We start from the raw sequence: 16,525 nt of genomic DNA on the forward strand, positions 1-16,525 counted from the left end.
TCTCGTATTGGCCTCATTAGCCACCAGCGTGCCTGTAACAAATGTGGATAGACCCTTCCTAAATCTTCGTTCGCGAAGCCCGGCCATCATCGCTTCTTCAGGCGCGAGCGCCCAGCATCACGCCGTTCCTCAGCGTGTTCAAGCCAGGAGCAGCGCTGCCGGCCCGGGACCCGGGGAGGATCCGGCGGCTCCCGCCCTCGCGGGGCCGTGAGGGGAAGCGCCGGCCCCCGCCGCCGCCGCGGGCGGGGGCGCAGCGGGGCCATGTCGCCCGCGGCCGCGCGGCGCGGCGGGGGAGCCGGCGGGCAGTGCAACCAGCACATCGCACCCGGCTTGCTGGCCTACAGCGATGCGTGCTCTCCATCATGCCACCGTGATGGTGAGCGCTCGGCGGCCGGTGGAGGGAGCAGGGAGGGGGAGGGCGCGCCGAGCCGCTGAGCCGCGCGCCGCCCTCCGCGGTGGCGCTGTCGCGACATTGTGCAGCGGTCCCCGAGCCCCGCAGTGTCGGCGGTGCTGCCGTGGCCCAAGAGCGGACGTGCCTCCCGGGCTGCTCGTGGCCGCGCCATCCGGCAATGCCGGCGGCCGCCTGAAGTTTGTTGCGTTTTAGTGAGGCTCTTAACAGGAAAAAGAATGTCGTGTACTAATAAGCATTTTGTTATTTCAGATTTTGCCGGTGGCTCACACAAAAATACATCCTGATCAGGTATCACCTGTGTTTTGTTGTTTCTCGTGATCTCGCAAGTAGATGTAGCATTCTCATATAGCAGTCCTGCTTCATTTTGAGTTCCAGGCTTTAAAGAGCTGAAACTGTTAAGTGACATTAAGCCCAGTAGAAATTTTGCATAGGGGATGACCTGATGAACTCTGGGTGAAAAATTAAATACCAAAGACCCATGTTATCTGCATACACTGAGACATAAAGCCTGAATAAGCTGTATATTGTAGGCCACAGATTTTATAGTTACTTTTCTATGAACTAGAAATTGCCCATCGGACCAAAACGTCTTTCAGAAAGCATCTGCTCTTCTTGGTAATAAATCATCACTTAGAGAAGCTACTTATGTAGTGCAGTCTGAATGTTGGTGGGTAACATCAGGCTGGTGTCCAGTCACTGGTGGGGTTCTGCAGGGCTCCATCCTTGGCCCACTTCTCTTCAGCATCTTCATCAATGACTTGGATGCCGTATGAAGATTAACAAGGGAAAGTGATGGATTCTGCACCTGGGATGGGGCAACTCTGGATGTATGTACAGACTGGGGAATGAGATGCTGGAAAGCAGCACCACAGAAAGGGACCTGAGTGTCCTGGTCTATGGCAAGTTGAATCTGAGCCAGCAGTGCCCTGGCAGCCAGGAGGGCCAACCCTGTCCTGGGGGCATCAGGCAAAGCATCACCAGCTGGTCAAGGGGGGGGATTGTCCAGCTCTGCTCTGACCTGGGGCAGCCTCACCTTCAGTATTGTGTGCAGTTTGGGGCACTGCAATATAAGAAAGATATTAAGCTGTTAGAGAGTTTCCAAAGGAAGGCAACAAAGATGGTGAAAGGTCTGGAGGGGAAGCCGTGTGGGGAGCAGCTGAGGGCACTTGGTCTGTTCAGCCTCGAGGAGACTGAGGGGAGAGCTCATTGGGTCTTCAAAATCCTCACAAGGGGAAGTGGAGGGCCAGGTACAGATCTCTTCCCTCTTGTGACCAGTGACAGGACTTGGGGAAATTGCCTGAAGTTGTGTCAGGGGAGGTTTAGGTTAGATATCAAGAACAGGTCTTCACCCAGAGGGTGGTTGAGCACTGGAACAGGCTCCCTATGGAAGTGGTCACAGGACCAAGCCTAAGAGAGTTCCAGAAGCATTTGGACAACCTCTCAGGCACATGGTGGAATTCTTGAGGTGTCCTGTGCAGGCCAGGAGTTGGACTGGATAACGGTGATGGGTTCCTTCTGACTCAGCATCTTCTGCGCTTCTATAAAATCAGATCAATAATACATGTAATCTGAATAAGCAAAGGTGGGAAAAGAAAATTACAGAAAATAAATTAATTCTGGAAAAAGCAGGGAAGTTAGGAAACAAAACAATTTGAGAAAATTTACAGGTTTTTTTCTTTTATCACGATGTATTTTTCTGCTCTTAAAAACAGACCTTTTGTCTCAGTTCAGGAGGCTCAAGTATGATCTGTAACACAGCAAATATGCTGCATGGCTCTGTTTAAGCCACTGTAGTGGTACATGCAAAATTTGCAGAGGTTAAGCCCTCTCCTTCCACCTTGCTAACAACCATCACGTGAAAACTTGCGTGCTGCTTCTGCTCTAGAAGTCAGTGCTGTAAAAATAAAAGAGGGACGTTGTGACCAGTCCTGCTCTGAAATGCATTGTCACAGTAATAGTGGTGAGAGGGTGCCTAAGTGAATCACAAGGTGAACAGAGTATTGGGAAGCCCTTTTACAGATCGAAGAGATGTGTTGAAACATCATATGCCAAGTTTCAGCCTACTTAATAAGTTTCTGATAAACCAGTTCCTCTGCAAGGTACTGAAAAGATTGTTGGAAGAGAACTGCATTTTTGGGAGGCATGTCATTTCTCATTTGCAGATATTGGTAATAATTCAAAAATGTAACATTTAACTTTTGTTTCTCTGTTGCAGAAACTAGGTGAAAGTGTTCAGCAACTTCTTCTAGCAAAAATTGCGGTCTACTTGATGACCTTCTTAATAGTCACAGTGGCATGGGCAGCTCATGTCAGGTAGGAAGAATATGTCTAACTCCAAAGTTGAAGAAAAACTGATTTTTGAAAGTACAGGAGATAACCAGGTGTCCGATACATTTCTGTCTTGCTGACATACTTCTGAATTGTCTATTGTTAAATAATATTGAAAAATCATTGTAAAGAAATGCTGCCCTTAGCATTGAATAACTACTCCTACACCACTGACATAGTGAGACAGAGAAGAACAAGCATGTATCTTTTTACTTTTCATTTTACTTCGTATTTTAGATGCAATTAAACTTCTAATTACGCTGAAAAGGCGTTACTTTGTAACTTGCATGTTCCACAAGAGAGGAACTGATACAGTACAGCTGCCCAAAAACTTGTCTCTCTGTCCTCAGCAGTGCTTCTCACAAAATCAATTGTAATGTTTCATTTTATCTGTTGTAATGTTCTGCATTTTATAGAGCTGTGGGCACCCTTACCTGCCTTGTCTTGGTAGTTAAAAAGGAATTGACATGCAGGCATCATACTGGAACCATGGCGGTTTTTGTTGGAATTTTTAAATTTACAAATGTTACTGTGCAAGTGGATTGAGTGCTTTGCAGTCAGGGTGTGCCACCTGTGATTCAATATTTGAAGCTGATACCTCACATCGGTGCTGTTATCACATTGCTTTTCTTTGCTTGCATAAGTAAATGCTGAGGCACAGTCTTGGAATAGTTTAGGGTTTTGTGGAGGGTGATGGATTCTGTTGATTCTAAGTGACAGTTTCATGGATGAGTTCATTTCTTTAACAAGGTGTGGGGAAGTTTGCAAGCAAAGCTTTATTTTGTGTGATATTAACTATGCTGTATTTCAAGATAAATAATTTTAAGCCTTAACATTCTGATAATACTCTGTCATTCAAATGGAAAGTGGGTTCTTAATAACTGCTCCATGACTGACCTTGACTGTATCTCACTCTTCAGAGTTTTCTAACAAATTACTTCCATGTTTGAAGTAAATGAGTTTTGGTCACACCTGAAATACTTGTATTAATTCTGGAGCAAAGAAAGTCAGGTTCCCCTATAGTATAAATGCACAGCTTGTATATAGTGTTGTAAAATATATTTTGAGAGTTGGCTTGTTCATGATATCTTGCCTTGCCTTGACAGATTGTTTCAGGTCATAGAGCTTATAGATGATGTCCTGGCTCTTCTAAATCTGGTAAGTCTTGTCAGACACGCTGGATGTTTAACTGGCAAGCACTGGATCACTTTTTCTTAAGTGTGTCTGTGAATATCCGAAAGTTTTTAATTTAAGTTGCATCACTCTGCAAAATTTCCAAGTCAGGAAGATACAAAGGTCTATAACTCCCGCTTGCCAAGGTGACTCATTGATAAGTAACTTGCTTTTAACTTCCAAATGCTTTACTATAAGCCAAAAGAAGCTGCACCAGGTTGGTCTGAAGTTCATCTGAGGAACTGAGTATTTTTCTGTGTTTAAAACTCTGTTCTCTGACACACAGTTAATTTAATTTTGTTAATAAAAGCACTGGTTAAGCTCCATGAGATAACACTACAGGAAATTCTTTTAGAGGACTAGTTTAAGGCCTGTAATTCTTACCTAATGTAGCTTTCAAAGCACAGCATTTCTTTGGGCTTGAGGTGTTGTTTTTAGTTTGGGGTGGGTTTTTTTTTAGTTTTGCTTTTTTGTATATGAAATATTTGCGATCAGAGATTAATGTTCTTGACAAATCAGAAACACCTATTTAGAAGGTATGGTACATTTACCATTGCTACTTTAGAAAGAAGTCTGTTAAAAAACATAGCAAAACTTTTACCTGTGGTATAGGTAACAAAACTGTAGTGTTTTTTAAAATCTGCCTGTACAGTTTGGATAGCAAGCATGAAATGTATGTACAAAACTATCCATTTGTTGTAGTCAAAAAGCTCAGCAACTTCAGAAACGGGGCTGTTTTTCATGATGCAGCACAAGCATTTGATCTGTTTGTATTTTCTGGACACATCTTCAATGAGGGCATTGCTTGCTTTGTATTTTTACCTAGTGTTTCACTATGAGTTTTTCTGTTTTAGGCCTGTATGATGATCATAACCTTTTTGCCATATACAGTAAGTACTTTTCTAAAATGTGATATATGTTTAAATTACAGTGGTTTTTTTCTCTATTCGTTTGGAAAAATTTTACCAAAGTATTCAGAAACCCAGGAAAGTGTTACTATAATATTAACCCTGAATCCATTGTAATAATAAGACTTGCTTCTTTAAAATTCATGAGGGTATGTTATAACCTTCAATTATTGCATGTTTTAGACTTGGCAGAAAATGGGTATTCTAGAAGAAAGCCATAGTATCATAGAATCATAGAATAGTGTAGGTTGGAAAGGACCATTAAAGGTCACTTAATCCAAGCCTCTGCAATGGTCAGGGGCATCTTCAGCTAAATAAGGTTGCTCAAAGCCCCTTCCAACCCGACCTTGTGTGTTTCCAGGGACTGGGCAACCTGTGCCAGTGTTTCACCACCCTCATGGTCAAAAATTTCCCATGATTTCTTTTAAAAGAGCAACTGTATTGAAAAAGGTCAAAGATGTCTGATGAGAATTTTGCCTTTGGTAAGATAAATAAAACTGTATTTCAGACTCCTCTTTAGATGATAGAACATTTTCCTTTTGTAATCTAGACAGAATTTATGGTATTGCTTTTGACTTACTCAGCAAGGTTGATTCTGGCACCTGATGTTCATTTTTCAAATCTGCACAATTTTTGGTCAGATGACCTAAAAAGAATATTTGCAAGTGAACACTATATAACAGAATAAAATAGTTGCTTAAAATGCATCTTGGCTGTTATACGTGTAAGGCAGGCACCTGTTTCTCTGTGGACATATCTGTGTTAAATATTAGTCTGCAAAAATAAGGCTGTGGTCAATAAAGCAATCTTTATCTGCAAGAGCACACAATTTTTACTTTGCCTTGAAGCTGAAATAATTTTTGGAAAGTTGCCAGTGTTACTTTAATACTACGCCCTGCTTTCCCTTCCCCACCAGTGAAACTGCAGAAATTTATACAACAGAGAGCCACAGAGAGAGGGCACTTTTTTGAATCTTTTAATTTGTCTGATACCAAAAAGTTTCACAGCTATAAACATCATGTCCACCAAAACCAGTTAAACTTTATGCTCAGCTACAGGCCAGTCATAATAACCAGTCTGTGGTTATTATGGAGACATAGTGTCAGAGTGGTTAAGGTTGAGCAGTATCAACATCAGAGCAAAGCCATCTCTCCAGATGCCTTTGGTTGGGATGCCTGCATGTATTTGTGGCTAGAAATTGCATTTAGTGGAATTATAGTGAAATTCAAATTATTGTTTAGGTTTCTGAGTTTCAGTATTGAATGAAGAGTGCTTCCATTTCTCTGCTGTTATTCTTACATTGTTTCCTAATTACATATTTGATCCAGTTGTTTATTTTTTTCAGTTTTCCTTAATGGCCTCCTTTCCAGAGGTACCTTTTGGCATCTTCCTGTTCAGTGTCTGTGCTGTTGTCATTGGCCTTATACAGGTATTGGATCTATCCATTTATATTTTTGCTTTTAAATACACTTTCTTGGGTAGAACTAAAATGAAGTTTCTTACCTAGGAGTATAAATTGCTAAATGTGTTGTTTGTATAGCATTCTTTTTCAAAGTTGTGCCTGTTGTGATAACACAGTACCTGTATGTAAGATGAAAGTTTGCATTTCTACTGTCTTGTGAAGCTGTTTTATCCCAACTACATCAGCTGATCTCCACAGAGTTCCTTTCCTACTCTTTCTAAAAATGCCTGGGGGAAGTTGCATTTTACTTTTCCTGCTGAGGTTCTTTCTGAGCCGTGCAGTGGTGGATGAGGGAACACAGGCTTTCAGCCTCAGCCCGGTGGCACTGTTCTTCTCCTGGTGCAGTGCTTTGTCACTTCTGTTCCTTATTATGGAGGTCTTCATTCCTTATCTTGTAAGAAGACGACCCATGGTCGTGACAGGCTCTGCAGAGGAGACTAAAATCTTGATGTACAGTGCACTGTGAAATCTCAGAGTTTCTAAGACCAACCTTCCGTATGGGAGTGAAAAATAAGTCTGATGGTGTTTTGGAATTTGTTGATTTATAACTTTGTTTTATATTTGAAATGCTGCATAAGTTCAGCACTTCTCTTCTCCTTGCAGGCTGTGATAGTAGCATATGGATTCTATCACCCACACTTACTGAATCAACAGATACAGGAGTCTGAAAATCAGAATTTCTATAAACGTCATATCTTAAAGATTATCCTAAGAGGACCAGTTTTATGCTTTTTAGCAGCCATCTTTTCTTTTTTCTTTATTCCTTTGGTAAGTTCTCCTAGTTAGCCAAAAACCTTGATGCAGCAGTTTATATTAGTTGTCTTTAGGACTGTGTATGAAAATAATGATGTCCATGTTAAATATGCAGACTTTCTCAGTTGCCTTTTCTGTGGTATTGTGGCTGCTATTTTGCACTGAATATGTTCAATTCAGACCTATCAATCTGTAACTTGATCCATGAGTTCATATAGTTTAAATAGATTATTCTGCTACAAAATTAACCTTACTTGCTACACCTGATTTTTTCTTTTAAGCAGTTCTTCTAAACTTTAGCTTAGTATCTTACTCATCAGAAGTAGGTGAGGTAATGTGGAAGATTACATGAAATAAACACCACATTGCACAAACTGAAGACCAAATAATTTTGGCTAAGGCCTGCTTTTTCACAGCCTTTTTTCACTTCCATCTTTATTTAATGGCAGTGAATTGCTCCTACTTAGTAATAGCTGCTATTATTTTTTCAGAACCCCTACTTGGAACTGAAATCTAGTTTTTGAATGTATCCCGAGCTTCTGTTCCTCTTGTTCTTTAGGAAAAGATGGATTTAACTGAATTTTGAGAAAGATTCCACAGAATTGGCAGTGTTTAAATAATACTCACATTTGGGAGGAATCAGGTTGCAGCTGATGAAAGGGGCAGTTATGAGTCCAAAGGTGAAAAGGCATAATTTTATCTGAAAATGTTTTCCTCTTCTCCTTCACCCTGTTCACTAATGGGTCGTTTGGCTTTTTTAATATTTGCAATAGTGAAATTAGTCTCCAAGTTGCTTAGTTGCTTAGACCTGTGCAAAGCCTTTGAACCACGTAGGACCCACCAATGGGTTTTAGTGACATAAATCGTAGAGTCATAGAATATCTCAAATTAGAAGGGACCCATAAGAATCATGTGGGATAGTTCTTCAGCTTCCAAAGCAATCATTCCTACCTTTTTTGTCAGCAGAATTATCTCCCTTCTTTTAGTTTGCTTCGTTGTTGGTACTAAATTAGCTATCAAAAAGCAGTATTTGGTTCTACATGCAATATTCAGGATGTGCACGTTCATTTCAGCTGAGCTTTTTTCAGGTTGTTAAGTCAGTATTTGGTTTTCTCAATGTGACTATATGTAAGATTGAGAGTAATAGTTTCGTATTAAACTTAATTTATATTTTTGTAACTATATTTAAACTGTTCATTTTCTTTTCCATAGTCTTATGTACTTCTTGGACTCGTAATCATTTTTCCACATCTCACTCGATTCATTAAATGGTGTAAAACCAAAATTGTTGGTGAGTAATTAACAAAATTCAAAGGAGTATGTTCAGATTAGGTTGTCAACATGTTATCCAAACAGCCTGTAATGAAGTTACTTTAGTTCTGCTTCCATTTTCAGTCTTAGAATGTAGTCATTTTGGGGCTTATTGATGTGCTTCCAAAGAATTTCTCCCCTGCTCCCTGGATTTCCTTATTTGTGATGAGATTTGTGTAAGACAGAACACATATAAAGATCCTCTCTGAGTGAAAAACCTCTCTGATTAGTCCTGAGTATGCACATGCATGCAGAGACAAGTACATGAATGATGGCTGCAGGCTGTCTATCCCTTTCTCCTCCTAAAAAAGGAGCATGGGGATGGAAGAATGTACGAAGCAAGCACTATGCTGTTATCACTTTCTTCCCTGCAATGCTGAATAGTCACACATATTCAAACTGGCAAGAGCTGCACTTGTAAATCAAACTTTTTCAGGGTAATTAACTGTTCAGGGTGTTAGATCTCATTAAGTGCTGTGGTCTAGAGGGGTGCCTTCCCACATGGCTTGAGTCAGCCTAAATCCATGCTTCCTTCCCTCATGCTCCTTGCTTATGTTCTTTCTGCCCTCCTTGTGTCAAGACTAACAATTGCACAGCCATGCCAATAGCCTGAGCTACTCTTAAACCCTGCTGAGAAGGAGGTTGCCAGTGCCAACATAAAGGAGAATGTGGTGTCATGCAACCTCTCAGCTGAGAGGTGCACTGAGAGAGCAGTATAAACTGGCCACAGAAACACTGAGCAGATCATGTCTTTGGAATTGACACTCACATGGTAGGGCAGAACAGTAACACCTTTGTGCATCTACTGCTGTCCTTCAGCCTAGTACAAGTCCATCTGTTTACAGTGCAAATGGGAGCGTACTTCTGACTCCCCCATGTGGCACCAATAATAGGGAGGCAGAAATGTTGTGAAAGGATGAAGCCAGACTGTCAGAGCCCAGAATAAACACATACAAATATTGTCTGTGCTTACTGCAATGGGGACAGTAGTTTGCAGTCAGGTCATGTCTGTACGTCTCACCCTGTCAGATGGCTGACATAAATTACTGCTTTACTGAATTTCTTGTGATTACACTTGCTTTGTATTCAGTTCCTCTTCCTGCTTCCTCTGGAAGCTTAAGCTTTTTCTTTGTCCAACCTATAGTCCTGCAGCAGTGCATTTTGGCTAGCTAGGCAGTTCAGAGTCCAGTCTTTAGAGATGGGTCTAAAGACCCATCCAGTCTTTAGATGGGTTTGACTTTTCCTGTAAAAGCTCCACCTTTTGACCACAGACTTGATTTATTTTAAATTTGATATCCCAGTTTAGCCACCATACTCCAGAGAGGGTTTTTTTCTACCATAAGTTCTTCACACTGTCATAGAGGACCTACAGCTGTTAGGGCTTCCTGAGGCACAGCATCTGATTTGGTTTGTACAATTACAACTTTGAGTCACTATTCACTTGGAGGAAATTGTCTGCCATACAATTTAAAGGACAGGGCTTTTTTTTGTCCCTGAAGTGCTTGTCTTGAAAGAAACGTGAACTTAAGGGAGAGGCACAGATGCCAAAAAAAAAAGTGGAGTGACTGACCTGTGTGGATGACTGGCACCTTTCTTCCTACAGAAAAATTTTGGCAGGTGGGGAGAAAGAGAAAGGGAGGTCACAGTAGGTTGTTGAACTACCTTGTTTTATACTTCCTTCTTATTTCATTATTAAGCACCTGAATTTTTTTCCAGGTCAGAGGGATGAAGAGGAGGAACACCATAGCCTAGAAACCTTCACTTTTTACCTCAGTGAGCCTCTGAGTAAAGAACGGGTAGAAGCATTCAGTGATGGAGTCTATGCTATTGTAGCAACCCTGCTCATTTTGGATATATGGTAAGGCTTTGTACTGCTTCTTTCACTTCGTGTTGTTAAATATATTAACTTTGTATGTAATATTTGAGGAAATAAAGTCCATCAGACATTGTGACTTCTAAAACCTGCAGTGGTTACTTTAGGTATGATTTTCTGAAAAGATACAGAATACAAACCAAAAATACTTCTAACGTCCATGTTCTAGCAGTAGTGATCACCATTTTATGTGATACGTGTTGGGATGTGGAGTCTTGAAGAAAAAAGCTTTCTCTTTTGTTCATTTATGTTTTCAGATGAAAGGCTTTTATCAACAAAAGCTGTTTAGTCACTGCAGCAACTTTATTAGCACAAAGAAATGCCAGCTTGCATTCAGACTTCCTTTTAGATCTAATTTCTTTGCAGAGCTGTTATTTGAAACACTTAAGTTAAAAATTATAATGGATGCCTGTTGTTCCCTACTTGCTCAGAGTAAAGCAACACAGTTCAGTGTTGCTATAGGTGTGGTTTTATAACAGTAATATGTAAAGTAAGTTTTCTCTCCACAGTGAAGACAATGTCCCTGATCCCAGAGAAGTTGAGGAGAAGTTCCATGGCAGTCTTCTTGAAGCTTTAAGTGAATATGGGCCAAACTACCTTGCTTACTTTGGCTCATTTGTTACAATCGGTCTCCTGTGGTTTGTCCATCACTCACTTTTCCTTTATGTAACAAAAGCTACCCGATTAATGGGACTGCTTAACATACTTTCATTGGCTTTCATTGGCGGGCTTCCACTAGCTTACCAGCTGACCAGTGAATTTGCAGAGAAGTCTCATAATGAAATAGAAGCCATTCAGGTCAGCTGTGTTATCACCTTCTTTGCCAGCATATTTCAGTTTGCAATATGGACTACAGCCCTCCTCAATGAAAGGGAAACTTTGCATCCATTTGCTAGATATGGTGGCAAGGAGCATGCCTTTATGTTTGCCAAGCTGGCTCTCTATCCTTGTGTAAGCCTTGGGACCTTCTTTCTAACGTGCTTGTTAAGTGAATTTTCCACAGCAATTTTCCATCTTATGCAGATTGTAATCCCATTTGCTTTTCTTGCCTTGCGCATTTTTGTTAGAATTTCTTTAACTGTTGTAAAGACCATGATGTCTCTCTCTAGACGGAAGGTTGTATTGTTAGAAGAAGAAGAGGCATGTTTGTCTCCTACTGAAACACTGTCCTAAATTTCCACACAGTGCATGTGAAGTTACGAGATTAACTTTAGTTCTTCTAACTCACATTATCTTCATGTGTGGATTATATTGACTTAAACCAAAGCCTGCGTTGACCATAAGTAGGGCATATTTAAGTTTTAGCTGGTCATGCCTGAGACCCTTTTTCCAAAATCTGCTATTGAAAATGTTGGGCAAATAGGGCATACAAAGAAAAGCATGTTCTGTTTCCTTTAGAGTTACTCTACAGGAAAAAATGCTGTTTGACATGTAACTGCAGTGATGCTCAATTAAGAAGTGCACAAACAGGTGCCCAGCAAAATGGTAACCAAACACCAGAACAGAAGCTGGTTGCGCTACTGTAAGATAAGAAGTGAGGTATGAACGACAATGGAGACCTCTGGATTTCTGGAAGGTGCATCATGGTGGAACATTTGTGCATACAGGTTGCTGGTCTTCTCTTTTTCCCCCCCAAATGGTTACAGTGTCTGTTCTGCATAGTAATAAACTGGGGATAGCATTTGGAAACCTACCTGCTGCGTTTAAGTGGCTCTGTGTGTGAGTTTAGATGGGAGTTGCAATTGTGATAGCAGTCTTCCAGGCTACCTGAACACAAGTTCTTTGGGCATATTTGTTCTTTTTAAAAAAGGATATATGTAACAAATGAGGAATCATGTGGCTTTGCCACAATCCAAGGTTTCAACTAACTTTGATAACCTCCCAGGGAAAAGGGCTGTGGGACTAGAGGTAAATTTGTTTTCTGTCCTGCAGCAGCAGCTCATCTGAAAAGTTTGTGTTTCTCAGGCTTTTTGTGTCTGTTTTCCTGTCTGTTGAATGGAACATCCTTCTGTTACTCTGAAGGCATACATCATATTCAGAGAGAGTATCAGACTGCCACATATGAGAGTACCCCCTCAGGTAAGGGAGTTGAGTTTTTTTCCTGAGTAGTAGCTTATTAAGTCATCTGAGTCTCAGGAAGACAGCAGAAGAAACTAACCCTGTAGAAGTTCCAGTCTAGGGTTTGGTGGATTTTTTTTTTTTACTCTTTTATGTGGTTTGATAAGCTTTACGCTTATCAAGTCACCTAGCCTCTGGCTGCCCTGGAAGCCTTTACATTTCTTTTTGGCAGAGCCATTAGTTTGTATCTTGAACTGTCTTAGTGCCTGACAACTTTAATGCCATATTTAAAGGCATTTGGGGAATTTTGTTGTTCATCTTAAAAAAAAAAATACTGTGGCAAAGTATGCCTGAAGAAATTAGAGGTGAAAACAAATTCAGTTATCTTGTTTTAGTTGAGATCAGTCTTGAAAGCACTTGTGCTTTTGGTTTGAAGCACCTTGATACCTATATGTAATTGTAAATATTACATCCTTCGTGTGAAGAGAGTATGTTCAGCTACTCAAGGGGATTTATACCTAGTTGAGGTTAAACAACTTCCATAGTGTTGTGTGTAGCAGGATTTTTCTGATACTTAATAAAAGCACTTTTGTTTCTGTATGGTTTTGTTTCTAATGTGCAGCAGTCACATAATAGGTAGTGAATATGTGTATTTGTAATAAATTTCAATCAGTGAAAAAACAAAGCTTGTAGCTCTTTATTTCTGCTCTGCAGGTGAAACTTATATCCAGTGTTTACAGTTATGTTAGATGCTGGGGGGGTTTTTCCTTCAAAACCATCAAAAACTTCAGTTTTGTGATTTTGTATAAAACACACAAATGCTTTTAATGTGATGCGAAGAAATATTGATTCTATTTCTGTTGGTACTTGAAGAAAATGAGACTGCAAACTGAATCTGACCGAGAAGTTTCACTGCAGTGTTTACAAGGCTGAAGTGAAGTGAATTGTAATGTATAAATACTACAAGGAACTGTATTGGCTAACTAATGCATTCCTTCTTTTTATCCCACTTCCAAATAAGTAATTTGTTCTGCAAAAAGAAAAATTTTATTTTTTCTTATAGTCAAGACACTATTATTCAAACCAAATTTGGTAGTATCTAAAAACATAAACTTGAGGGCAAACTTGATGTGAGACTTCATATAAACAGAGCTGATTTAGGATCATTGTGATAGTTTTGGTACGTTCTCGAGAAACAAACTGCACTAATTTGAATTGTGTCATTCTCAAGTAGAACATTCCCAAATCTAACTGTAACTAGCTGTTCTTTACAGATTTACTAAACACCACAGGCTTTTGTCTCTAGGAGAATTAAAGGGAAACACAGCGATTATTACAATCCCAGAATCATAGAACGGATGACACTGGAAGGGACCTCTTGAGACCATCTAGTCCAACCCTCCAGTTTAAAGTAGGGGCGGCTGGACCTGGTTGCCAAGGTCTGTGTCCAGTCATAATGCGCATCTTCACAGAGACACACCAACCACTCAACAGCTTATAGGGTCCAGCCTTCTGGACTGTAACCCCTGAACTACTGAACCCCATCACCCAGTGCCAGATCCAGACTCCTCTTTGAACACCAGGGATGGTGACCCCATTGCCTCCCTGGGCAGCCCATCCCAGTGCCTCATCACCCTAACAGTGAAATTTTTTTTTTTCTACTATCTGTTTTCAAACGGGTCAACCCGCTTGAATGTCCAATTGCCCTCGGGACTCAAAAAAGTTTGTTTGTTTGTTTGTTTGTTTGTTTTTCTTCCACTTAAAAAGGAATTTCTTACATCTCAGTCTGTTGCCCATTTATCAGCCACTGAAAAACATCGATGAGATTCCCCCCGATCGTCTCTCGCAGGCTGCGTAGCCCTATCTCGCTCAGCCTCTCCTTGTAGGAGAGATGCTCCAGTCCCTGCGCCATGGGAGTTCTTTGAGTGCCAGAATCGCAAACCCTGGAGCGAACAGGACCGGCAGTTCCCGGCTGCCCGCTCACGGCTTCTCTCCTCCCCTTCCGCCCGCCGCCGTCAGTTCCAGGATGGTGCCGCCGGTGCAGGTCTCGCCGCTCATCAAGAGAGGGCGGCGGGGCGTGTGTCCGGCGGGTCCCGGGGTCCCGGGTGTGCCGGGGCCGCGGGACGGGCCGGCCGGGCCGGGGGCTCGGCGGGCCGGGGCGGGGGGCGGCGGGGGGCCGGCGGTGCGTGTGGGCTGAGCGAAGGGCGCGCGTCTTGTTCTCGTCTCCGCAGTTCAACCCGGCTCAGCGGCGCTGCTCGTGGGGGATCTACGGCAAAGAAGCGATACGGTGAGTGCGGCGTCCCGGGGGGCCGCTCCCCGCGCCGGGCCCCGCAAGGGCACCTTGAGGCCGCCATTTCCCCCCGCCCCTGCCGCGGCCCTGCCGGGGCGGCCCTGCCGGGCTGAGGCCACATATCCCTGCGGGTTTGTGCCTTTGTGCCGGCACAAGGCTGGCTTATCCTCCTTTCTGAGCGAGCCTGCGGGCGCGCAGCTTTCCGCCGTGGGTTCGGGAAGGCGTGTTTTAAAGCGAGTGTGTTGATGGCAGACTACCTGAAGCCGATTGCTGAAGAAGAGAGAAGAATAGAGGCGGAGGAGAAAAAGAAACGTGAGGAGCTGGAGCGGATTGCAAAAGAGATCGCAGAAGGTAGTTCCTCCGTTTAGTTTGTGTATCCCCCGTTTGGCTGCTGGACTGCTGTTTTACAGCAGTGCTTTTAGGAGAAGTTGAGGCTTACAGCTAATCCGTGGAGCCAATGCTTAGGGTGATGTGAGGAGTAAATAGTGCTGCTGTTCAGTGATGCTTGCATTTGGAACAGGTCATCAGGGGAAGCGTTAAAAATGCGTTTGAAACGAGTCAGGACTTGTTAAATGGCTATCTGAATTTCCAGTGAGAAAACAAAATGCTAAAAACTGCTGCTTGTCCTTGAGGAATGACTGGATCTGTTTAATGACTGTAGTGGGATGCCCCTTATTCAGCTGTATGCAACAAATTTACAGCCCCTCTTCTCCATGCAGTGCAGGGACCTCATAAGTATGACTGATCATCTAAACTAGAATCCGTAGGCAGCTGAATGTAATTGCAACTCCAGAATTTTAAGCGGTATCACAGGTGTAGTGTTAGAGGTCAGCTTCATTTGTTGTATCTCTCATGTGAAGAGATACATGCTGGAGGGGATTTGTTCATATTAGTATTGCTGCTATTTTCTCATTCCCTTCCACCCTGTAATATTCCTGCTGTGGTGTTGTCGCCCTGGTCCTTAGGATTATTTCTTGGGTCCCCTGTGTGTTTCTAACAGAGGATTCCTCCCCTGCTGCCTTACAGAGGAGTGTGCTCTCTAGCTTGGTTTCAGCAAGGAGTTTTTTTGGGTGGACTTAGAGTTAAGAAGAGTCAGAAAACTGAGTAATAGCTGAGGCTGTTCTTGGTGCAGCTACACACTCCGTAACTTGTTCCGTGGAAACTAGTGACATTTCCATTGTCCTAAACAAAACTGCACTGAGCAAAACACTGTAAAGTTAAATGAACTACACATACAGAAAATCAAATATGCAGTTGGGTGATTTGTATCACCTACTAGAGATGAAGCCATTTTGCATGGCTGTTTTGCCATCTTAAATACATAGTCTCCATTGGTCATGGACTAAATAAATAAGCATTTTAGATGTTCTCTAGCTAGGTGAAACTTTTGTAATTTTGGAGGTAGAGGCTATGCTGTGGTGTTGCCAGCCTACTTAAAAATGAAGTTCTCTGATTATTTCTTTAGAATGTTTAATCTCTTTAGAAATGGCATAAAGATGACAGGTCTTTGTTCCCAGCAATGGTTTTGGTGTGGTTTTTTCAGAAAAGCAATTGTTAAACTTTCATTGAATGCAATGTAGTTGCTGGAGATTTTCCTTACAGTTGGATGACTGGACATATCTGTAATGATAGCTTTTTCTGGGCTTATTTGACTCATCAATTCAGAAAATGGTCTTTTACCAGTGAGTAAACTTAAAAGTGCCTTTACTCCAAAGTATGAATTGCAATGCTGTTGAACAGACAGAAGTGGGAATCATAAAAACTGACTAGAAAGAAATTACATGAAAGTAGCCTTTGATTCTGCTGATGTTTTGTGTATTTTAGTACTGCATGGGAGTGGCTAGTAGTCCTAACCATGTTTATTTTTTCTTCCCTTCTAGCAAGTGAAGATTCCATACTGAAATGAACAAAAGATGTGATTTGAATTTCACACGTGGCTAGGCTGTGAACTGTCCAA

General features: G+C 41.8%; 1 protein-coding gene across 2 annotated transcripts; it reads left to right on the forward strand.

Moving 5' to 3' along the window:
* Nucleotides 1-337: 337 nt before the first annotated feature.
* On the forward strand, nt 338-14,180 carry TMEM175 (transmembrane protein 175). 2 transcript variants are annotated; one of them, XR_001922366.2, is made up of 11 exons: nt 338-376; nt 662-700; nt 2,628-2,725; nt 3,847-3,898; nt 4,768-4,803; nt 6,167-6,250; nt 6,887-7,051; nt 8,249-8,327; nt 10,064-10,205; nt 10,730-12,299; nt 14,083-14,180. XR_001922366.2 is itself a non-coding variant. In XM_018086110.2 (10 exons), exons 1-10 carry the CDS (start codon nt 347-349, stop codon nt 11,391-11,393), a joined length of 1,389 nt encoding a protein of 462 aa, XP_017941599.2. In that variant the 5' UTR covers nt 338-346; the 3' UTR covers nt 11,394-12,957. The 2 variants fall into 2 exon arrangements, 1 of the variants encoding a protein (XP_017941599.2); XM_018086110.2 differs by lacking the exon at nt 14,083-14,180 and having other exon boundaries at nt 10,730-12,957.
* The last annotated feature ends 2,345 nt before the right edge of the window (nt 14,181-16,525 follow it).

The sequence above is a fragment of the Manacus vitellinus genome, unplaced genomic scaffold (genome assembly GCF_001715985.3).
Source record: "Manacus vitellinus isolate BGI_N305 unplaced genomic scaffold, ASM171598v3 scaffold_9_pilon, whole genome shotgun sequence".
Classification (NCBI taxonomy): Eukaryota; Metazoa; Chordata; class Aves; order Passeriformes; family Pipridae; genus Manacus; species Manacus vitellinus.